Source organism: Leptosomus discolor, chromosome 3, assembly GCF_034619465.1.
Source record: "Leptosomus discolor isolate bLepDis1 chromosome 3, bLepDis1.hap2, whole genome shotgun sequence".
NCBI classification, from domain to species: Eukaryota; Metazoa; Chordata; class Aves; order Leptosomiformes; family Leptosomidae; genus Leptosomus; species Leptosomus discolor.
In genome coordinates, this window is record NC_141393.1 from 44,033,721 (window position 1) to 44,057,453 (window position 23,733).

The 23,733-nt window shown below is 42.3% G+C and overlaps 1 protein-coding gene across 7 annotated transcripts in view; it reads right to left on the minus strand.

Moving 5' to 3' along the window:
* Nucleotides 1-9,265: 9,265 nt before the first annotated feature.
* The window catches only part of PHF21A (PHD finger protein 21A), a 95,157-nt gene continuing 80,689 nt past the window's right edge, over nucleotides 9,266-23,733 (minus strand). For 4 of the 7 annotated variants that reach the window (XM_086462283.1, XM_086462279.1, XM_086462278.1 and 1 more), the window contains 8 exons: nucleotides 23,300-23,351; nucleotides 22,397-22,476; nucleotides 21,875-21,935; nucleotides 19,359-19,522; nucleotides 13,991-14,146; nucleotides 12,283-12,358; nucleotides 11,851-11,954; nucleotides 9,266-9,913 (listed from right to left, as the gene is read on the minus strand). In XM_086462283.1, coding sequence (XP_086318409.1) covers nucleotides 9,659-9,913; nucleotides 11,851-11,954; nucleotides 12,283-12,358; nucleotides 13,991-14,146; nucleotides 19,359-19,522; nucleotides 21,875-21,935; nucleotides 22,397-22,476; nucleotides 23,300-23,351 — 948 coding nt within the window. In that variant the 3' untranslated portion in view covers nucleotides 9,266-9,658. Of the gene's footprint in view, nucleotides 9,914-11,850; nucleotides 11,955-12,282; nucleotides 12,359-13,990; nucleotides 14,147-19,358; nucleotides 19,523-19,600; nucleotides 19,624-21,874; nucleotides 21,936-22,396; nucleotides 22,477-23,299; nucleotides 23,352-23,733 lie in introns of all 7 variants that reach the window. The other 3 variants (XM_086462282.1, XM_086462281.1, XM_086462280.1) reach the window with 2 other exon arrangements.

Genomic DNA, 23,733 nt, shown 5'->3' on the forward strand with positions numbered 1-23,733 from the left:
AGACTGTTGGGAATAAAATCTGGCTCTTAGGCCACAAAAGTTGCCAGCCTCCATCTGCAGCGGGGAGGACGAGGGTGGTACACCAGGAGCAAGTTGTCGAGGCTTTATTTCTGAAAGGGCTGGGAAAACATCGGTAATCACTGCGAAGCCAGGCACAGCTCCACCTGACCAGTCCCTAGAAGACAGCTTTTGTTTAATACAGCCAAAGCTCGCTGATACTGCTGTGCTGCTGCACAAAGCGACAAGATAGGTTTAGTTCAGCTCTAGACAGTAGTTTAGCCTGCTCTCTGCTAGAGGCACGGTGGTGGAGCAGTGCCGGGACGGAGCAGGCCGCTTCTGGGAGTTTCTCTGATGGCTAGGTGGCTACAGAAATGCCGGCTCTGTGGGGTTTTTTTGGAAGGTGTATTGCTATGCCTATAGCAGGAGGACTGTGTGGCATCATTTTCAGCTAACCCTTCCCAGCCTAGCCAGTCCTTTGACCCAAAATCTGTCTACAAATGGTGTAGGTACCTGGAGTAAACCCAGTTTGGTTTTGGTCTCCATGTGCCCTCTGCCGGGCAGCATCAGCTGGAGGCAACCACTGAGTCAGCCCGTGGAGATATCTTAACTGAGCACAGCCCCTTTTAGAGCTAAAATTCATTCCTACCAACGCAGCACCCTTCTCCCTGCCAAGCCTCCAGCTGGAGTGTGCTGCAGCCATTGCACAGAGCCACACTCAGAAACTCCTCCCGGGGCTGGGGACTTTCTGTGGGCCCTGCACCATACCCTGTGCCTGTGGGACCTGCTGTCCCCACCTGGTACATACAGCTAAGGAGACAAGAGATTTTATTGTGTTTTATTTAGTAAAATGTTAAAATAAATAAATACAAATTGATCAGATGCTCTGTACCCCCTCCCCCCCAACTTTGATTTGCTAAAATCTAAACACATTTGTACCAAAACTGAAACCACAAGGGACTTGAAGGCAGCAAAGAGACTGCAGATCACTATGAGCATCAGGCTAAAAAAAATAGAGATATTTAAAAAACCCCAACCAGCTCACAAGTTGGTGTTCTCATGATGTGATTCTGTGACAACAGAGCAGTACCAGTCAGAAAGGACATTTTACACCAGGGCCTGCAAGGACGGGAGACTGGCAGGGAGAGGGGCAGCACGGGCAGCACCAGCTTGTGGAGGGCAAAAGCTATGGCTTCGCCGTGTGGAAACCTGGCTGGGAGAGAAGCGGCCATCGTCCCCTCACAGCATCAGGCCTGCGGGGGGCTGTGCCACCAGAACTGGGGGCTGTTCACCAAAAGCACCTGGAGAAGTCGGGCAGAGTGGGGAGGGACCAGGGCTTGGACACGGCGCCCTTCTGTGTCAGCTCCTGGTCTGACCCCCAAAGCCAGGACTCCCGCTTTAGAGCTTGGTCTCGGGTGAAACGCTGGGGTGAGGGAGGACAGGACAAAGCACAGCACATAGGCGGGGTGGTGGTATCAACAAGTCTGCTGATACGGTGCCGCCACGATAGCCAGAACATGAAGCCGTGATCGAGGCCTGAGTATTTTCTCTATACGAGCAGAGCTGCCTTCACAACCCCCCCTGCCCTCAGCTGCGGATGACATGGTGGGTGGTTGCAGATTAGAGCCAGTTAGCCCCCAAAAGACAAAACACCACATGGGAAGCCACCCCACTGCTGCACCAGACCTCCTGGGCAAGCAGCAGCTGACCACCACTTCTCTGCACCACGGGCTCCAGTGCTGTTGACTCAGCACAGTTGTTTCCTTCCTCTGCAGGAGCCTGACCAGGTTGGCGCTAGCAGTCTCCCCGCTGCCCCCTGGTTACCTTGCTTAATCTTTGCTTAATGGAGTTTGCAACCCGTGCTTTGCTTCTGTGGGACTACCAGAGGCGGCCAAGAGGCCTCTGCTAGGATAAGAGGGTGGGGGCCTGCAGCTGTAACTGGAGTGAAGCAGTTCATGGGACAAGACTGCCTGTTGACTCTGGTTGAGTGGGGCTGCCAGAAGCTGCCAGAGCCTCAGGGGCTTACGTGGTAGCAAAACCCCTCCTTTAAGGAGGGTCTTGGCTGCCTGTCACATATGGCATCAGGAATGACTCAGAGACAACGTACCTTCTGGGAGGGAGAGCTGACGGATAAGATGCTACTCCTGGCTTGAGAGTCAATCACTGTTTGTATGCCAGTGATAATTAAAGAAACATACGAGACTATGATTAGAAATTACACATTAGCCCAGAACAAGCAGAAACACGCAGCCTCCTGCTGCACCCACCATGGAGTGCGACTGTACCTCTTCTTTCAACAGTGCCTGCTCCCAGCACCCACAGCCCATGAAAAACAGCTCTTGTAGTGCCAGAACTGCCAGTACCAATGTGAGACACAGAGGGATTTATTTCTTTCTTTTTTAAGTAAGTGCCCTCCCCCCCCTCTATTTTGGCATATTCCACCTGAGAGGCCAAGATCTGAATAATGAGCAAGAGAAGCCCCTGCCCTTGCTTGCACATGCACAGCATCTTCCTGGTGCTGCTGCAGTACCAACTCACAGTGCTGGGGATCCAAAATCAAGGGTGGCCACTGAACACAGCCCTGGGAGCTGGACCGTGTCAGTGCTGGCCCTGGGTTAGGCCACTGCCTCCCTTCCCTGCCTGAGCTACATCCCCAAAGCCATTCTGGTTGCTCACTAAGAAAAGGGCTCTCAAAGCTCAGAGGCAACAACACTTCTTTTCCAGCAACACAGATAAAGGAAGGCAGACGACAAAAGAGGCAGGAATTGGTCAAGGTCTACATTTGCCAGTGTAAATTTGGGAAAAAGAAAGATGCAAATTGTCCAGGTGGTGAAAAATCTGCTGAGCGCCAGCAGAGTGATACTGCTCGCTGCTGCTGCCTTTCCGTGCCTCCTCTCCACCCAGGACAGAGCCAAGCTTACAAGGCTTTTGAGTTCCCCAGGCGCTCTTGATAGTAAACATACACTTAAGTACTTTTTCCTTCCTAGTTGGGGACTGGGCTGAGTTTCTCCCGAAGCGTTTGACACCTGCTTGGATACTACAGAGTGAAGAACAGACACAGAGCTTATTCCCTGTTAACACATGAGAGCTGGCACAGCCGCTCTCCCAGGAGGGTGCCCCATGGGCTGCTGCTTAATGTAGCCTTGATGCAGGCCCTCAGCTCCTGAAGGGTCACGTTAAACTCACCACATGTCCCTGTCTAGCTGCACTGGTGAAGTGCCCCTTAGCATGTGTCCTTAAAGACACCAGATCCTAAGAAAACAGGGAGGCATTGCTGCACGGAGAGGTTTTGGCACAGAACTTCCAGATGCGACAGCCCAGAGAGCAGAAATCTTGCACAGATATTCCAAGAGATGGCCGAGAAGTACCTCAGTCACAGGTCCTGCCTGGCATCATCTCCACCCATTCAGGACCCAGCATGTCTGGAAGTTGACGCTGGTTTCAACTAGGCCGATTGTGACACACAAATTAGGAAGGTGCAACACACCAGCAGAGTTGAACCTTTAGCTAGTCTTGGGAATATTTCTAGCCAAGAAAATTTTTAATTAATATGGACCAGATTAGAGCAGGCTCTGGCTGTCCCAAGGTCTGTTTGATCTGCCTTATCCCACGTTGGGGCATAGAAGTCAAATAAGGCTCTCATCAGGATGGGATCACTCAGCAGCAGAAGTGGAGCTAGTGCCTGCTTCCTTCCCCATCTGCAGCTGAGTAGCACTTTCCTCCCACCACACTTGGTCCTTTTGGAATACAGATCACCTCAAGTCAGAAATTGAGGCAAGATAACGAGCCTTTTTGTTCTAGTCCTTCCACTGAACTTTCAAACCCTGTAACTGCAGGAACACCCATCTCCTCACAATGGAGCCCTATCTCCTGGATTTTTCCTACCCTCACTTTCCCTCCTTCTTGTCTCTTTCCACTTCTGCTTTACCCTACATAATCTTCATTTCCTTTGCTCCTCCTGCTTCCTCTCTTCCTTTCCCCTGTCTCCAGCCCTGTACCCCTTCTCACCACCCTTGCTATTCAAAAGAGGCTTCTGTCCTTTCCTTTGTCCCTGAAGCACCCACCTCTGCCCTGGGGAGATGAGAAGCCCTGGCCTGGCTCTTCTCATGCGATACACACCTTGCATGTACAGGGACTGGCACAGCACAAGGATCTTCACAGCACCGATGCTCTTGGCAAGCCTGTTTTCTGTTCACTACTTGCGTAGTTTAGTAATACTGACAGGGGATACAGACAGACCCTCATACAGGTAAGGTCTTGGTTTTCTGAAACAAGCCCACATCTTAAATTAACCTCTAGGAGAGGTTTGTCTTTTCATGGGTCTATAATTACCAAGCTTACCAGTGCATGGTATAAATAATTTTCTTTATTGGCAAGTTTCAACTATGTGCTCAGCCTATATAAGACACAACGATGCAGAAAGTTCTTGTCCCAGATAAACATGGGGAAAATGGAGCTTAAGGTAAAGGATAGAGTCATATTTTTCAAGTATTACATTCCATTCTGTAGGTGTTACAAACAGGACCGAGGCTTAAAGAAGGATCTGACCAGAACGGCAATAACCTGGAGACAAGATGTCTGCAGCTCTTGTGTTCTCCTGATCCCACCTGACTTTTAGGGCATGCCCTGGTCCAGGCCTGACCACTGAAAACAAGGATCCAAGTGTCACTGCGAGGCTCACCTAGCTGGCTGTTGGAAGGGCTCTTCGGAGAGCTTTTCCCTTCTGAATGCCAGAAACTACAGAATCCACATAGTGCTTGGGAACGGCCTTTGCTGAGGTAGTTTGTTGGCCAGGCAAGCCTAAGCACCAAACAAATTAGCTGCACAACAAAACATCTTCCTCTTTCTCCAGGTTCCTGACTCTTCTACATACTTGTCAGAAAACTCACTGCAGTAATCCAGCAAGGTTGAATTTGCCCTGGATCTTCAGAATCCCAAGGGGGGACAAATGGAGGTGAAGAAGGGTCAAAACAGTTCTGAAAAGACACAACAGATTCTGGCCAAAGGGGCATGGTCCACAAGGAAGTCTAATATCGGTACTTCAGTGGTTATCTGAGCAGCTCACTGAGAGAGGTCCTCAGTAAAAGAGTGGATTTTGGTTTGACATCTGAATATGATATTTTAAAAACATGTTTCATTAAAAAAACATGTATTCAACATCAGTGCTCCAGAAGCAAAGAGGGCAGGGTGCAACCCAGCTGGGGAAAAAAAAAAAGAAAGAGAAACATGTGCACTGCAAATTCACAAATATTTTCCATTGTATCCACATGGGAAGGAAATTTCAGTTTACTCCCTGTATTGTGGGCTGCCACAGCTTGGTGGGGCTAAGAGGGAGATTTCACTCTGAGTCCTCCTGAATGCTGATCATGCTGCTTTTCAGGGCTGTCTCTGCAACAGTACAGGCAAGATGATGATTTGAAGCCAAGGAGGCCAGAATTAGGGTTCACATTTCTAGACAGCTGGAATACAGATTTGCTTTCTTAAGCCTGGTCAGCTAGGAAGGATAAAATACAATATTGTTTTTCCTACCAACAACAAAACCAACAGATCTGCCCATAAGATTATCACCTCTTTAATTCCTAGGTTAGCAGCTTTTAATTCATATCCCCACCGACAGAAACTTGCTTGCAATAAAGAACAAAGTCCTTGTTTTGCTCATGCAAACCATTAGTTCATCCTACCAACACTAACTCCTGGCTAATCATGTCCTTGAAGAATCCATGCTACTCACCCTACCTGCCAATCATCCCTAAAAGTATTGCCTTTACCGCGCTCCGTGCAGCACTAAAACCGCTACTGGCTCTAAACAAAGATAATGAGAATACTACTGATAATACTAATTCTTCTATCCAGGTCACACGCTCACTTTCCCACTCTGACCACAACACACCTTCCCAGCTGTTTAAAGAACAGATTGCAAGGAAAAGGGAAAAACCCACTTCTGCAAAGCTTACTGTATTTCTGAGCAAAGAAGCAGGGTGACTTCTTAAAGCCCTTAGCACTGGGCTGAGAGCCAGAACTGTCTCTGATATGAGCTTCCTCTGTGGTCTCATCTCCTCCTTTATAAGAGATTTAAAAGCCACTTATTTCCCACCAATGACAAGCAATGACATAAGAATTAGTTAATATCTTGATGGTGGTTTGGAAATACAAAACACCAGTCATTGTGACAGCTCCCCAAAGAGCAGAAGTTTTAGTACAAACTCACTCTAAAAAAACCCCAACCAATCCAAACCCAGAAGACAAGCTTGAGCTTTAAGCAGTCAGAGTTTAAATTCCTCCCTTGACTGAAACCTCTTACAGCAGCTAGAAAAAAAGCCATTTTCCTCTGTATTTAGCAAATGCCAATTCCCCTTCCACCCCATTGTTAATCTGCCCATCTGCTAATTGGGCAGAGATAACCCCAATTTACTTGTCTATGTAGCAGGCACCATTGCCAGTGTCACTGCAGCCCTGGGAATATTCCTTGCCTATTGACTGATACTGCTGCAGAGCCAGGAGGGAAAGCATCCAAACAGGATCAGAGACAGAGAGAGAAACCTACCTAGCAGCATCAAAAAGTCTAAGTCGAGACCATTTCTCTGCCAGGTAATGATTAACTAAAGGCATCCTTTTACAGTCTGGAACACAAATGCTGTAGCAAAAGGGACATAAAAGTCTACACTTATCTTCTCGGATTCTAGAGACAAGCAGGTGCCTCAGAAAAGCAGCTGTAGCCATTTTAACACCTCCTGGCTGGTTAACTACGCTCAAATTTGAATATGGCTACCAGTGAATTTCACTTCCAGCCCCTCCTGAATGGGTAAAGAAAACAGAAGGACTATCAAGTCTTCAGGCATAGGTTGCTACCCCCAAATAGTGCAGTGCTTCCAAGAGCGCTCAGAAGATAACACCAGAAATAAGAGCATGAGAACCGTGAAGACTCAGCACACCTATCCCTAGAGAGTGTCTCTTACCAGCAACGTACTTGATGCTTCAGAAGATGATGTCAAGAATTACCCAAGTGGCCAACTAGAGAACAACCTGGCCAAAAAGGTAGTTTCTCCTGAGTATCTGGCTGTTAGCTGCTGGCTCATATTCTAAGAAAGAAGGCTCATGTTCACCCTTGAAATACATTGTCCTTTGTTTAAATGCTATGGGTTGCTGGCACAGTGCTGCCCTATGGTAATGACTGCCACAGGCAACTGGGTGGATGCAATGACATTTTTAGTTTGATCAGTTTTGATGTCATCTGCCCAGCTGCCTCCCTGCCACTTGTGCTAACTTATCCTTCCAGCTCTGCTAGCTCCAGAGCAGAACTCAAACATCAAAAGACAGAGTCGAGGTTATCACAGGTTCAGCTGAGAAGTCTACGTAAGAGTCATTTTCCCAACTACAGACAAATGTGAGGACTCGGGATATCAGTTCTGAGCTCAGAGCTGAAAACAGTGCATGCCCCTACAGAAGGAATAAAAGTCCTTAAAGGGCAGAAGGGCAATGTAAAGGAGAAGGAAGAAAACAGCTCCAAGAATCCCGCAGAAGCATACTTGGCTGTGGCAGCAAAGAGACTCTCTCAGGCTACGCAGTGTCTGGAGTATTCACTTCTTGCTCAGAAATGCATCCTTGAAATCCAAAGCTTTTCTATTTTCCACTAGAAACAACGAACCAGGTCTGCCTCACCACCCAGCACATGCTTTCAGGAGCAGCCACCAGGAACCCTGCCTCACATCGTGTGTGTAGTGGCTCAACTCTGCTCCCACTGGAAGTAAAGGGAGTTTTCCCAGTACTTCCAGTGGAAGCGGAGTTTGCCCAAATGTTTATATGCAGTAGTGAAACCAGGCAGCTCTGGGACACAACCCTAAGTTACCAGAATCAGCACTCTAAACTGAGACAGACCCCACAATAATAGGAAGCGCATGGCAAGCTTTGCTATTGAGAGTGAAAAGATTATACATAAGAGATTAACTTCTTAAACAAGAGGATATAACAGAAGGCGATTTCAGTCCAGCCAACTCACTGTCATTCTCAATCTCTAATCAGTCCATATTACAAAACTGTAACAGCCTTAAACAAGCATGCTGCCAATTGCTTTTCTCTGGGTTACAAACACATGAAAGAATAGGGGAGATACGGTAACAGCAGAGACAAGCCTGGCAGATCCTCCAGGTAGGCTGAGATCCAGCACTGTAGGATTTGATTCTCTTTAGAGCTTAGCCAGTAGCATGTATGGTATAATCTATGGAAACTGTCCCACTGGATTTTAAAACACAAACACAGCAGAATGTCATCATAAATAAGCAAAGTCTGTGTTAAAAAATTCTAAGTACACAGCATTTTCTCCAGTTCTGACACCTTTTTAATAGAAATCACTTGTTTAGGAAACAAATAGCACTTTTGTAATATTTTTTTTTTTTTTACAATGTTTCTTATCTTGATCTTATTTTAAGTAACACTAGGAAGACCTCAATATCTTTTATTTTCCTTTTTAATTTAAAAAAGTTTTTTTTTTTTCCCCCAGATACAAAGATTTTGCCCTTGCATAAAAAAACAGTGCCCAAAACGATGACACAAGGACTCACAAAGACTCACTGTATCTCACTGACACTATTACTTCTAATCTATACCATGCAAGGTCCCATCTACCTCTTTAATTAGACTGTCAGCCTGAAAAACAGCTTTTCTATTTTTTATTTAGTTCTTGTTACCAAAAGAAGAGAAAGGAAGTGAAAGAAAAGGACATTTCTCTGTTCAGTTCACACATCTGGGTCATGTGCTACTTTGTTCAGGATACCTTTGTTGTTTATAAATATAGAAAAGGGTTGGAATCTCATTTTCAAGTAATCGACGCACATTTTCTCTTGGGACACCTTCGTCCAATGCTTCAAGCTGACCCTGGATTCTGGCCCTCTATCTTCCCATTTCCAACATAGGCTTTCTGGATGAGTGTGAGGACCCAAACCAATTCTGCAAAGTGTGTCTGTTGTTTAGTGTGAAGAAACAGGATTAACCCAAAGTTGTTGGGACAGTAGATCCTCAGCCTGTACGTGTGCTGGTTACTCAGTGAAAAGTCCATCTCCTTTCCTTTTGTACATCTCCTGTCTAAACGATAGTAAATACTGCTTATTTGATAGAGTTGTCCCTTCTGGGCACTGGGATTTGATAATTTATATTTCTGGGTTTTTTTTGGTTTAATAGTACTGAGAGTTTAGAAACAGGAAAAGCCCACAGGCTCTTTGGACTTGTTTTTGTTTTCCCCTAGCTAAACAAACTGTTCTGCAAATAAGGATTTGAAACCTGCTCTCCTCCCTCATCCCTGCTCCTCACCCCAAACAAAAATAAAACAAACCTATAGTGGCTGTGGAGGCTGCTGCAGGCACACACTGGTGTAGAATATAGAGAGAGTAAATATATTATTTCACTTGGCATGGTGCTGGCAAAGAACCCCCAGCTGGCACTATTCATGTAACGTGATCCAAACTTCGCATGTACACACAGAATAAGAAGGATCAATTGGCAAACTCCGGTGCCGCCTGGCACAAGCATCTTCATGCTCTCCCTGGAACCAAAGAACTAAAGAATTCTGCACTTTCCAGAAGAAATCCGGTTTTGCTTTTCTAGAGTTTCATTATTTTGCTCTTCCTCCCTGCTGCCACCTCCCTTGCCCCTTCTTAACTTCACGGTGTTATTTAGTCTCATCGCCCTTGTTACAGTTCACCATGCAGCTCTGGGAAGGGGAGGGGGCTAAGGTGGAGGTGGCAGCATTAGTATTGTTAGTGGAGTCCATGCTGTTGGAGATGGCTACTGAATTGACCTCAGAGTTTATGGGTTTTGAAAGGTCGATTCCTTGGATGAGGCGGATCAGCTGTTTTACCTTCTCCAAGGAGCTGTGCATCTCCTTCTGTTTTGCGAGGATGGTATTCTTCATTTCCATGCATTTCTGCAGCAAAACAGAAAAGCAGTAATAAGTTCAAGCTTATGAACGAAAGAAGGTAAGAGAAGGCGTATGATGTTCACAGATCTCAATGTATGTGCGCAGAAAAAACTGCAGCTACAATTTCACTTTCCCAGCCTAGAAGAGGAGTCTCAGGGCTGTGTTCACAGCAGAATTTGTATTTACAGGGTGAGGAATTAAACTGCCAGTACGTAGCTGTCACCTGGTTTGGCCCCCTTTCATCCCAAGGTGTTTTGCAAATGAACACAGACAGCTCCATCCTCTTGTGTTCCTTTTAAAGGGAAACTTCCAAGTATATGTTCTTATTATTTTTTTTCCATTAGTATTGCATTGCTAAAATTTCTTTAGCTCAGATCTGCAAACTCAGGCATCCTATTGCAGCTGACTGCTGACAGTGTGTGTGCATGCTGCTAATGGGATACAGCCTTTGCTTTCACACACATTTTAGCAGGAACATCACTTCCTCCTCTCAATAAAGGGGCACTTGAAAAGAAAACCAAGCCCTTCTTCACTTGAAAATCTTATTTTGTGGCCACTTCTTTCTCTTAGAAGAGGTACTAACCTAGCTAGCTCATCAGTTATGAGTCAGGGTAAGACAACTTTAAAAAAAGCGCACAAATGATGTTTCAAGGGTGAGAAACTGCTTACATCTGTATTTGAAACTCCCAAAGGAGGAAACGGTAGCTATGTCTGCAACATTCAGGATCTTACATGAAGATGGCAACCTCCCCACATTTTTTAAACCTTTTACTCATGCTGTTCTCCAGACACTGTTGGTTTCAGCTTTACTGCTTTCACATGCAGCTCGTGGCAGCATAAAAACACCACAAAATTTAGACCTAATGCATCTTTTTTGGACAGTTCCAACAAAAGTATAAACAATGACTTGATCACAGAAAATAAACCATTCTCCTTACCTACTGTCAATCCCTCATGTTAAGGGCTTGCATCTGCCTGGGTACACCACTGAGAAACAGTGTTAGTGCTCTACTGCCACTCAGGTTATACCCAGCTACTGCCAACCAGAAGATGACAGTGTCCAGAACTGCTAACCAACACCTCTCACCACTTGTTTGTTCACAATCATTTTATTTGTATTGTCAGCATTTAGAGGTCTATAAACATGGGACACTTCCTTTTGTTCTAGTAAGTAAAGAGAGGCAGACCGGAAGTGCATCTGTATTTAAAAAGGAAGTCTGTACTTACGTATCCAGCCTTACAGGTGCTGCTATGTAACAGATTTCAGTATTTTTCACTCTGTGATACTCACTAGGGCTACACTAAGTGAGGGGCTCAAACGTTACACCGGCAACCCAAGAGCCTTATTTGCCAATTAAGGCGAGAAGAGAGAGTGAAGTGAAATGTATGCTCCAATTACTGAGATAAACTAAGGGGGAAACTACAGCTTCTGGTTCAAAGTATGACGCTGTCTAACTAATATTATGCAGAGGCATGCACAGTGTCCAGCTGCTGACTGCCAAGGCAACAGGTCAAGAGCCTGAGAGTCAGTCATGAGTAAATGGTCACTTTTGTATTAGAAAGGTCTGGAAAGCGCACCAAGACTGTAACTCTCATTCCACACAGAGGCCCAACCATTCTTATTTAAGTGAGCCACTGGAGAATTTGACTTAAGCTACTGCCCACAGACAATAATGCTCTGGATCATGTTTGTCACTTGCTGATATTGTAGGTCGCTGTACGTCTACAATATATGGTCAGCATGGATCATGTATAAGTAAGTACATGTTGCCTGTATTTAATTCCTGCTCCCCAAAGTCCTAAAAAGTGAAGGAAAGTGCTCACTTGATTCTCAGTAAATCCAGTGAAAGGCAGGTCTAGCACATGGAGTCACTCTATAGTTTTCTCTCTGCATTCTGGCACCAGAACACAGGTGCAGAGTTATTTGGAAGGGCAATACTCACTGTTATAGAATTACTGAGCTGTTTGACCTTCTGCTCTAGTTGTTCTCTTTCCTGTTTTAAATCTGAACTCCATTTAAGTAGTTTCTGTTTTTCCTCTTCTTTTGCTGCAAAACAGAATATTAATCAGAATATTTAAAATGCTTCTGCTAGAACAGTGGATAGAGGGTCTAAACTGCTTCATGTAAAGAGGGCAATTGTGTTTAAAGTCAATTGAACAATTTGTGCACTAAATCACCCCCAAAATTTCACCTACATACACAAGCATTACAGAAGGCTTAACAAATATTTAGACTACTATTTTCATTTCGCTAGTGATTAAGGTTCTTTCTCTTTAATTTCCTTTTGTAAAGGAAGTATCATTTTACTCCATTCATGAAATAACATCTTCCATTATTAAAAGTGAAACACAAGTGTTGTTAGCCATTTTCTTACCTGCTTTATATGCAATATATGAATGAACAATTGCTAAAGTTCCTGGCCATGGGATTGCTTCTTCCTTCTTTAGCATCTGAAAGAAAAGTGTTTAGAGATTTAGCTGGTACACAATCTATCTCGCTAAAAAAAGCAAAACGGAGAGAGGGAAAGACTAAGGATTTTCTTTTATGGCTATCGTTAGCCTCAGCCCTATTAACACGAAGCTTCACAAACCTGTTCTGAGATTTAACAGTGGGGATTATTCACAACTGTATTGTGGCTCCCACAAAGCAGGCCTGTTTCTTACAAATGTCAGCATTTTCTCAAATTCCCTCCATAGCCACAAATAAAGTCTACTAATGAAACTGAACAACTTAAAAGAGGAATGAAAGGATAATGTATCTGAACCCAAACTTGTCAGGAGACATAAATATTATTTCATGGTTCAGACAAATTGCTGATCTTAGTTGTTCTCGGAGAAAAGTTTTCATGGCACAGAACAGTCTTCACACCATACATTCAAACATCATACTTCCTGGCTAGTAAACCACAAAACTGTCCTATCTCTCTCTCCTTCTTATCAGAATCATCTTAACAGAGTTATCAAACCCTCTTTATGAGGGTAAGCGCCATTTATGTCTTTCAGATCCTTCCTGCATATTCCTTCCTAACAAACTTTATTTTAAGATGAAAGACAAGTATTTTTAGTAAGTGAATCAGAGGGATGCCTCAGAAGATAGAGGACTCAAGTCACTTCACAGTGAAATTACTCAGATTCCTCCCCCCCCAATTTTGTAGGAACCTATCACAGAAATATGAAGAGGAGGGATAAGGTGAGAGTAGGCAAGAGCAGGAATAGGGAAGTGGTAACACTCCCTCCTCTCTTGTAACTACTGACCAAGTCACTTGAGTTTTGCATTTTCATTCTTCTGAACAGCGTATCGTTCGTCAGGCTGTTTTCTTACATTACCATCTGGCTAACCAAAGGTCATGTGGGCAACTAAGCAATATGCTACATTAGACAGAACGCTAACAGCTTCAGGCTGCTGATTATCAGCAATCCTTTGCAACTTCTGGAGTTCCATGTAAGTGTTACGAATGCCATAGTTCACTTTTTTGTCTTGTAATCTCAATGCAATTATAAACAAAATATTAAAATATAATCTGTTCACTTCAATTGTGTACTTTCAGAGAGGGGTCTGGAAGGAAGAATCACCAAACTGTTCATCTATCTCCATTATACTGATGCTGGATGACATTATTAGAGATCACTGAAGACAACCTCTCTGATGTTCAATCTATATAAGCAAACAGGGGCTTATATTTGCTCTATCTATTGAAGTAGGCTGGTGCAAATGTTTTATTTATTTGACAAGAAGAATATAGTAATAACTTTTGAAGAAATAATGAGCTTAAGATGAGCAGCAACATTTCTATGGGTCGTAGAGAACCTTTACCAAAAGTTTGCGTGCTTTGGCCCAGAAAAAGAGTAAAACCACAAAGGTTACAAATAAAGACCCCAAATCTTGGACCAAGACTTAACAGTTTTGTATTTGCATGCATTCCAACAGAGGTAATTCAATCAAATTCACACAAGCCTTATTACATTATTATGACTTGTTCAGTGTCAGGCTGTCTTGATCTAAGCAAGCCAAGTGATCTGGTTATTTTCTTTAACACTGAAAAATCTTTACAGTGCATTGTATGTAACTCTGCCAAACAATACCTGGTCTTGACATTTGGGACAGATCCACATGCCCTTGGGAATGGTTTTCAGAGGTGGGTCCAGACAGTCCAGGTGATAAACACGTGAACATGTGTCACACATCAGCAACTGCCCGCTTTTTCTGCAAACACTGCAAAAATCCTCATGGATATCACCCTATAAAATTGAGGGGAACGGGTGTGAGTGAGAGAAAGAGAGAGAGAGAGAAAGCAAAAGTTAACTTTGACCCTTGACATCTACATCCTAGTTGAATGCAAAGTTTACAGCACAAACTATTTCTAAGGGAACTCCAAATGGTCAAGCCCTTTTTAGGCTGCGAAACAGGAGAATCAGGCGGGATGTCAGAAACACTGACATCTGTCCTCCCAAACACTCCCTCTGTACTCCCAAGGCAAAAAGTTACTGCAAATACTTATTACCATAGCTTCTCTTAACAACTGCTACCTGATAGCCTTTCTTCTTTAAGATTCCTCCTTTAGCCTGCCTTTTTTTTTTTTTTGTCTGAAGTGATGAGCTACCCACTTCCTTAACCCTTCTCATTTCTGGATGTAAGCACAACTCCACTTCAGGAATGCTGATGAGGCTGTCTCTTGCCAGTAACAGTATGTACGAAATCCCATTAAGAGTGACTTAAAAGAACACTGTCAAATATTTAGGTCACCTTTAAAAATGAAACTGGAAGGAAAAGGTGGTGTGCTTGTAAATGAAAAAGAACAGAATGAATTATGTTCTGAGACAATTTTTTTTACTTCACTAAGGTTACCTCAAGTTACACCAAAAAAGCTGTGACTCAAAATTTTCTCATTCTCTACAGAGAGTGGTTTATGTTTCATCACTAACATAGGCTGAGAGCCAGGATGAAGGAACATAAAGAGAGATTTTCTAACTAGGCATTTTTTAAAAGAAAGAATTGAAAACATTACTGGCAGTGTCTCAAAAAACCTAGGTTTAGTTACTATTGCATCACCATCAGAGATAATTTTTTTGTACGGCTATTAAGTTCCCAGGAAGGTAGGTCTGATTTCTGTTACTTTTTCTTCCCTTTCTCCTCCTGTTACTTCCATCTCATGCTTGGAGCGGTGGTGGTGTTTCTGTTTGTTTTTCTTTATTTCTTCGGATATTTGAACAAAGAGGCATGAATAAAGATGGCTCAGCATCCACAGAGGAGGAGATGGGCACCCCAGCCCTCTCCCCTCATGCCTGTGGGCTGTCCTGGCAACTCGACATATTCAAGGCCCCACCTGGGGTCTGAAAGGCACCCTTCTCACTGACTTCAAGCAAAGTTTCACACACACAACAGATCTGCAAGACTGTGATCTTCAGATGTGTGTGTTGAGTCAAACGGTGCGTATACGCTCACCTTATATGAACTACCAACATGTGCAAGGTTTCATTTTGACTCGTACAGTCTTTTCACATGTGTGAATAAGTTCTGTCGATTTGGAGGGATAGCAGATTTGGCTGTGCACCTACACATTAAGTTGCCAGGCAAGAAAAATGATGCTAATCTCTACTATGGATAAAATATTAAACATATTAGAAGAATGACATACAAGCAATCTACTCAGGTTTCTACTTCCCGGCCCTATTGCTGATGAGGCCTTACTTCAAAGGGAAGGCTATTCTTCTCTCAGTTCCCAAGGTTAGCACTGATGTCATGTTTTGTAAAGAATCAATCTTTAGTGAATTTTCAGTGCCATGTTTTGTTTCCTTAACTCCCAGGGATCACTGAGAGCTGGGTTATGTTATTACTTCATCCTTCAACAACAAAGAGTTCCTCAGTGTTAAATGAAGAATTAAATGAGTGACGCTTCATGCCTCTTGTGAAGTAATCTGTGTAACCAGGCTGGGAAGAACTTCTTTTCCTCTATCATGCATTCTTTGAGCAAAACGAAAAGGCGGCAAGCAGGAGATGTCATATAAGATAAAACAACATTCTCTGCAACCTAAGGAAAAATTTAAAAGGAAAATTCCCACATTTTAGAATAAAATTCTCAGTCTATAGAATTACATTTGATGTTAAGATGCTTTGGTTGCCGCAGAGAATGACAGTACAGGAGAAAGGCAAGATGGTCATTCTGGGCCGTGGTGCCTGGTGCCAAGTGGTTGGCCTAGTTTGCAATTTTCATAGGCCGGCTAAAGACAAAGATTACTTAAGTGCTAAATATCAGATTTTCATTCTAAAGCCTATAGGAATTAGACCTTCTCAGCAAATTAACACAAAAATATTTTAAAGAGGGACAAACCTGCAGTTTTCTTCTAAATCTGTGTGAGGAGCTGCACAATTGTTTTAACTGAGACTTCTGAAACAGCCTTTCACTTAGGCACGCTCTTGTCGTGTTTTCAATTTTAAGTCCCCAAAAGCTGGAGGCTGTAACTACAGACAACATCTTCTGTCCTATCTAGAATAAAGAGACCTTTCTATAGTCACATCATCTCCTAACAGTGTAGACCCTCTTCAACATGACATGGACTGGCCTCACTGCCAAAAGAAGTGATCCTGCCTTCTCTATATGCCCAGACACTCATTTTTGTCCCTGGCATGAGGCTGGCACAATAACGTGTGTGCCTATAAAATTAACCAGATCAGAGCACAATCTTGGCTAAGAGAAGCAATTTCTAGCTATGCCAGTTCCCTTATGCAGATCAAAATGTGGCCTCAGCTATATCTGTGCTGGAACAACATAGGAGGCATTTAAGGGATGAGAAAAGATTGCTGGTGACAGGCAGGACAGTTCTTCTCAATGACAACAGTGGTCATAAACTGTGGCATGAGCATTTCAGTATATACTGTGTTCTACATCTGATTAAGCTGCAAGCTCCTTAAATGCCCAAACCCTAATTTTCCTCTTTGCCTTCACCTCCAGCACAACTCGTACTGTTGGTGTTTAAATATACAGTACTTTGCTAGCATTACATAGCACTTTTCCAGCCGAGGATGTTATAGGTTTTTACAGGTATTGCTAAGTTCTCAGAACTCAGATGGGAAAAGGAAGCACCACACCAAATGTATAAATGGGGGAAACCAAATCACAAAAAAGGGATGTGACTGCACAAACTTATACAGCAATTTTACAAGAACGTATTAACAGAAGACTACCTTCCATCTCATGATGGCAATGGGAAACCACTCCACTCTTTATGATTAGCAAGTAAGAATGGTAACATGTAATGACAGAAGAACAGATCTCATATTTACTTCCTTTCCAACATTTTGCTGCCTCTTGAAAGTTCAAATTTCATTAAATAGTCTATTTTTAATTAAAAAAAAAATTTATGAGCACTTTGAAATGTATTTTCTACTTTTACATGTATTTTATTTTACATGGAATTCAATACTAAATATTTCTGAAAAGTCTACCAAATGTGGTGAATATGCATTGAATGGGACTTTGGGATAAAATTATTTCAAAAAATTAAACCCACAAAAATGCTAGTGCTGTTGCATATGTATAAACTAAATGACTTGTCTGGAAACATGTTAAAGGAGATTTATATATGATTCTAAAGGGGAAAGAGTGCTAATGTGCTATATTATAATATGCTCAGGTAAGAGAGAATGTTAATTACCTGCTGTGTAATCTTCCATTGTCTCCTTTAAAATACATCTATTTTCATCAATTAATGAATATTAAAAGCAATCCAGAACATAGGCCTAAATACTACCCAAGTTCAGAAATTCAGGGCATTCAGAACCAGATTTGAATGCTACAGAAATTCACTATTCTTGATTTAGCTTGCTGCCACTAGGCACTGCAGAAAACAGGGCAGCAACTCATTATACTGTTTCGAGAGCTCTTACACAGTAGGAGAAGACTCGGCAGTATACACACACAAGTCAGAAATGGAAAAGACCCCCATCACATTATCCAGTCCTTCTCTTGGGGACAATGTGAAAAATGTGCTCTCCGGCATGTTTGCTAGTTGTTTGTACTGCTTACTTTGCAAAGTCCCCAGAGATGGAGCTGCCCCACCTTCTCCCTGAGGAGCTGTTCCACAGTCCCATTCATTTGATTGCCAGGAAAGGGTTTTTACAGTCAAGCACTATTCTGCTCTCAAAAATGACTATATAAAAGAGAACCTTTTAATTTCACATACATATTCCCTGGGTATCAGAATTGCATCTATTTATTTCAGTGACTCAGACACACTTGTACTATTTCTATTCCTGTTACCTCTGCAGAACAAATACAGTTCAACGGCAAGAAGCTGGCTTCTATTCCCTATTGTACGTGGCCAGCAGAGTTGGTCTCTCAGTCTATGTACTTACTGCACTGCAAGTGCATGAAAATAAAGCGGCGCAACTCCTCCTTAAAGCCCATTTCAAATGCTTGGGCCTCAGTCATATGTGATAACATGTTTTAAAAAAAAGGAGGGAGGTGGAAGAGACTGTTCTGACTCAGCTTGCAGAAGGAGTCTGCAGCACTGGTATGAAGAAATCAGCAAGTGCCTTTTTATTTTTAAACCGTGCCCAGTAAGTAGTAGTCATTAAAAAGCAAGCACTTTACTGGAAGTACCCTACAACTCCTGAGAATTTTTGTGCAATGAACTGTTTCACCCATGCCGAACAGTCACAGTACACTTTCAGTTAAGCCATAGTGTACAGTCCCTTCATTATGTCATTTTGGACCTACACAGCGACTCAGCCACTACTTATCTCCTAATATTTTATGCGTGGCCTTTAATTTTTTCATCATGTTTTTGCAAGACATAGAAACAATGAAGTAACTGGATAGTTCTCGGCAACTTAAAAAAGGTTATGCTTTGAGTAGCAAATTTTATCTCTGAATTAACTTAAAATAAGGACACTCAGTTTTTTATAAATTATAACAATATGGCCAGATTTCACTCAAGACAGATTTTTCGATTTGAACACAGGGGTGATGTATTTAGCTACACCAGTACACCACAACTGCCGAACTAGTGCTGCATACGCTGCTCCTGGCTGTTCTGTGTGACCCAAGCAGTTTCCCTCCTTCTCTCATTACAGAAACACCACGACTTTTTGTTGTTATGGTCTGTAAGTAATACTTTTCATTCTCCCCTTCCCCCTTTTTCATGGATGACAGATTCAATTCAGTCAAGACAAGATCTCAGACACTGCACAAAGGAAATGAGCTCATCTAGCATGCCTGGTGCCTCCCAGTGTTTCAGTCCACTGAAGGAGCTACAAATAAAATCTCCACAGGACAAGAACATAGGTGCAGGAGGAAAAAAGAAGGATGTTAAAAGAACGCTGGACTGTTTCACTGCACTGAATCAGGACAAATGATGAGTGAGACTAAAGAAACGAAATCTGCAACGATTTTCCTTGTGGCTGTTTCTGCATATCTTTCTAAAAGCAATCCCCTCCCCAAGAGTTACTTACGTCTGTGGAGCTGGGGCTAGGCAGGGACACAGGCTGAACAGCTGCGGGAAATGTAAATGTGGTCTCTGTCTTTTCATTTTCGGGGGAGTCAGGATAACCAGACAGTGGGGATGTGGGGGTCAAAGCCCCGAACCCCAGCACCGTGTTGTATTTAGGTGGACGACCTACATATTAACAACAGGGAACAAAAAAAAGAAAAAAAAAAAAAAAAGGAAAAAAAAAGGAAAAATGATCTTACATACCTTTGGCCAGTGGTCCTCATTGGCTAGCGTGAAAAAGGAAATGATGTAGCACAGAGAGGAAGTTAATATAAAAGTTACAAGTAGAAAGACAGAAGCAAAGATTTAAACATTTTTTAGAAATACTTTAAGTAGAATTTTGCAAGGAAAGAACATTTAAAAGAGATATTTCAGAAGGAAATAGAAATAAGCTCTGCAGAGGGTCAAAGAATCACTCCCACAAAAGCAGTGGTGGGGACACTTGCCACTCTTCGAAATGAGGCTATTCAGTTTTTAGGGAAAACATGTTGGCATCAAAGCTAGAGAGAAGCTACAATAACTACTATTAAATCCTTTCTACTGTTATTCCACACCTCCCTATCTTTCTAGTGCCAGCATAAATCTACACAAAGGTTAAGTCCTTTATCAGAGGCCAACACTCACCAAACACCTCCTTTTCTTCCCCTATTTTTAAAGCTGCTCACCCACAGATCAGCACTTTCTACCCTACTGGTACATTTTTTGAATTAGGCTACCTCAAGAGCAGGTCCTGTTGTCTGACCCATAACACCATCACTATCAGTTGTAATCTACCACTGGTCTTCCACTGTACACCCCTCCTCCCTCCCCCCAATTCTGTATTCTTTCTTAGACTTTCTCAGTCCATTATGCTGGATTATGCACAACTCCTTTAGATTAGCAGAACTGCAAAATGTGTTTGTAACAATTTTAATAAAATTACATATGCAAAACAAGACAACAAAACCCCAGTATGTAACCACCATTTCTGCCTCCCTTCTCCAAGGTAATTTATGGGTATGTAAACATGAAGAAGTTAGGATCTAGGAATAATTTCCCAGATCTTATGTTTACAGATTGTCAGTCTATACCCATTAACATGCTAAACCTTGCATTTAGGGTCTGGGTATGTTCCAGAACTGAGTATGTCCTTGGAAACATATTTCTGATAGTAATGTCCATGGCTGAAATTTCTGACATGCTCAGCACCATCTAGAATTAAACTAAAGCTCTCAAGGGCACATGCTTGCATAAGCTTTGTACCTAATATATCGCTATACTAAATCACAAAACAATGTATACATCCAAATCTTTCGTCACTTGAAAATGGGTGCTACTGATGTGGTGCTGATGCAAGGTACAGGTTCACAACAGGGCGTGAGAAAAAAAAGAAAGTATAATAGCAGTCAGTGAGCAAAACCAGGCTAAGACAGTATCAGGTACAAAAGCAATGCAATCATTTTCATTGATACAATGAGTTATAAAATAGAATTAAGAATCATTACTAGAAGTAGGAACATTTACTTATCCATAGAGTAAATGCAAAACGCTCCCTCTATAAAATCTACATCATATAATTTTAAAAAATACATTTAATGTTATTAGAGGATGTCAGTAGAGACTGATGTCTTTTATTTAGAAACAGCACAGCTGCAGAAGTGTCAGCTTTACCACACTGCCTGCTGGACTGAAGATGTATATCAAGGAGAGCACATGTCAAACGAATATTTAACCTTGCAGTCAAAAAAACAAAGACAATGGAATTGGTCAGTGTTAGCTAAGACCGTGTTTTTTTTAAATCTGATCGATTACTTTTTTTTAGACAGCAAACTCAGGAGTAGAAAAGGTATTATGAGTCTTTAAGGACTGAAGAAAATCATCAATCAGGGAGATTGTCACACGTGTGTGGTTGATGCCATGCACAAAAAATGCTATCACATTCTCTCCTATGCTGTTCTGACTCATCTGTTTCACCATAACTGAAGTCTTAAAATTTCACCTGTTCTACAGAAGGATTTCTACTGACTAATACCGCATACTTACATGCAAGAGCATCTCTCATTTTAGGACAAGTGGTGTACTGGTTGCAGGGAAGTGCTCAGTATGACCACACTAGCCTTTCTTGCTTAAGACAAATTCTTTTGAAGGACTCATCTCTACTGCCAGTGGGGAACAAGGCTTTTGCCACGCTAAGTTTCCTCTCCTATTCAGGGCACAGACACTTTTTCCATAACCACCTTCTTCTTGACAGTAACAATACAATTTTAGTTATTAACAAGAGGATCTTGACAGCAGCGAAATGAAACCTTGATCCACCTAATAGAACCTGCTACGCTAATCCCTAGAAGTCATGATCTTTGTCTCCCATGGAAATTTACTGGACAAATGAAGTACTGTAAAGTCCTTCTTTGTTTTGCTCTTCAAATCAACACGAGACTGCAAATGTAAGATGGAGGAAGAGGCATACAGCAGGGAAAGAGGTCTAAGTATATCCCTCACCTCTTTTACGTGTCCCGGGATGCATTGTGCTGTTCAGGTATGTGACGGTATTCTTCTTGCGCTGCAGGGCAGAACATAACAATTTCTGTTAGCCAACATCTTTGGCAACAACTATATGCAACAGCTGAGGATCAGCACAGTAGTACTAAGTGAGACTACTGGCTGTTCTGTTTTCTGAAGCACAGCTTCAGAATGGTTAGCTTTTTTACACTGCTTCTGACATATGGACTGTTTCAGGCTGATACACAAGCTGACCTAATGGTAAGACTAACACACACTGCCCTTTAACGCCAGCTTTACATAGGAGAAGGCAGAAAAAGACTTAAGTATTATTAGAAGAACATCCCAATGTATCTACTATTTAAAAATCTGAGGGTCATATAATTGCAATGGCCTTTTGAATTCCAAATGATAGCTTGCCTGTCCAGCTAGGACTGAGATAGCTTAGGAGGTAGCAACATGGCAGAAAGACACAGAAGCTCAGAATGAAAATACCGTCTTCCCCCAGCAAAAAATTAGTACCTCAGGCTCAAAAACGGCTCCACTGTACACTGGATTTGCTGTTGTTCTTCTTTTCCTTTCTTGCCGCTTACTTTGGATTTCTTGTAAAACAAAGCATTCAGGTTAGAAACCAATGGGTCTCAAATTATATAAAGTCTTCAGAATTGAGTTTGCATATAAGAGCTGTGAAGATTTCTACAGAACACCAATCATGCTGAATATAGGCGACTTTGTTATACTTCTAATTTCTGAAGATTTGAAAACTAAGAGCTGGCAAGGAATACAAATACAGTGCTCAAATAACTAATGAAATGATTGCCATCTTCTTGCCAAGTACTCCATGACCAAGACATTTTAAACTCATGGTCAGTGTAACTGGGATCTAAACCGAAAAGCCTCTGGTAACCTTGTCGATACTCAACAATAAATACAGTACAGAAATACGCAAGCCATTGAAATGTTAGACTGTATTCCACTGTATAGGATTAGGGAGTTTAAATTATAAACCAAATTATAATCTACTAACTCATTCACTACAGATTACAGTCCCATGAAATCATTAAATAAATGAAAAATCCAGGTGTGGGTTACAGTAAAACTGTTACCCACGGTGTAACTTTGCAGATACAGGGGTCATCCAGAAAGCAATGGGATTGTCACAAATTTCTTTCCTACCATCAGAGCACACTTTTCTTCCCAACGACTGATCTCTGCTGCATAAGCAACTGCTTTGTTTCAACGTAGTAAGAGGAATAAAAAAGTATGCATGACAAACTAAGTTAGATCAAGAGTACAGACATACCAAATGTACTTTTGTGGAAGAAAATACTGCATTTAATACAGAAATACTTTGGACCCATACTTCCAGTTCAGAAAGGCCATGAAACAGGGAGGTCAAGAACCAATTTAAAGCATTTTTCCTACCTTCCAGATGGTCATGAGTAACTAGTCCCAGAGACACCATGAAGGCAAGTTTCTGTGAGGGGGGAGAAAAAAGATCATGACAAGTCCAACCATTAGGATGAGCTATGTCACTTAGTCCCTTTAAAGTCAGTTGACAGGTAACTAAGCAACAAAAACGTTATTAGTTATACTTTGCTTCTATAAATCACTTTTCATTCATGTACATCAAACTGCTTTACAGAGGATAAACAAAGTCCCATTTTCTAGATGTGAACATAGGCTGAGATACAGGGAAATACCAATTGCTTGTGATCACAGAGGTGGCAGAGCTGGGAACAAGAAAGCAGTTTCTTTACTTCCAGTCCAGCACTGAACCGACTATGTGACTGGCTCTTAGTAATTGCCATCAAAACAGTTGAAGATCATTCTCTGAATATTGCGAACTTGTACAAGGA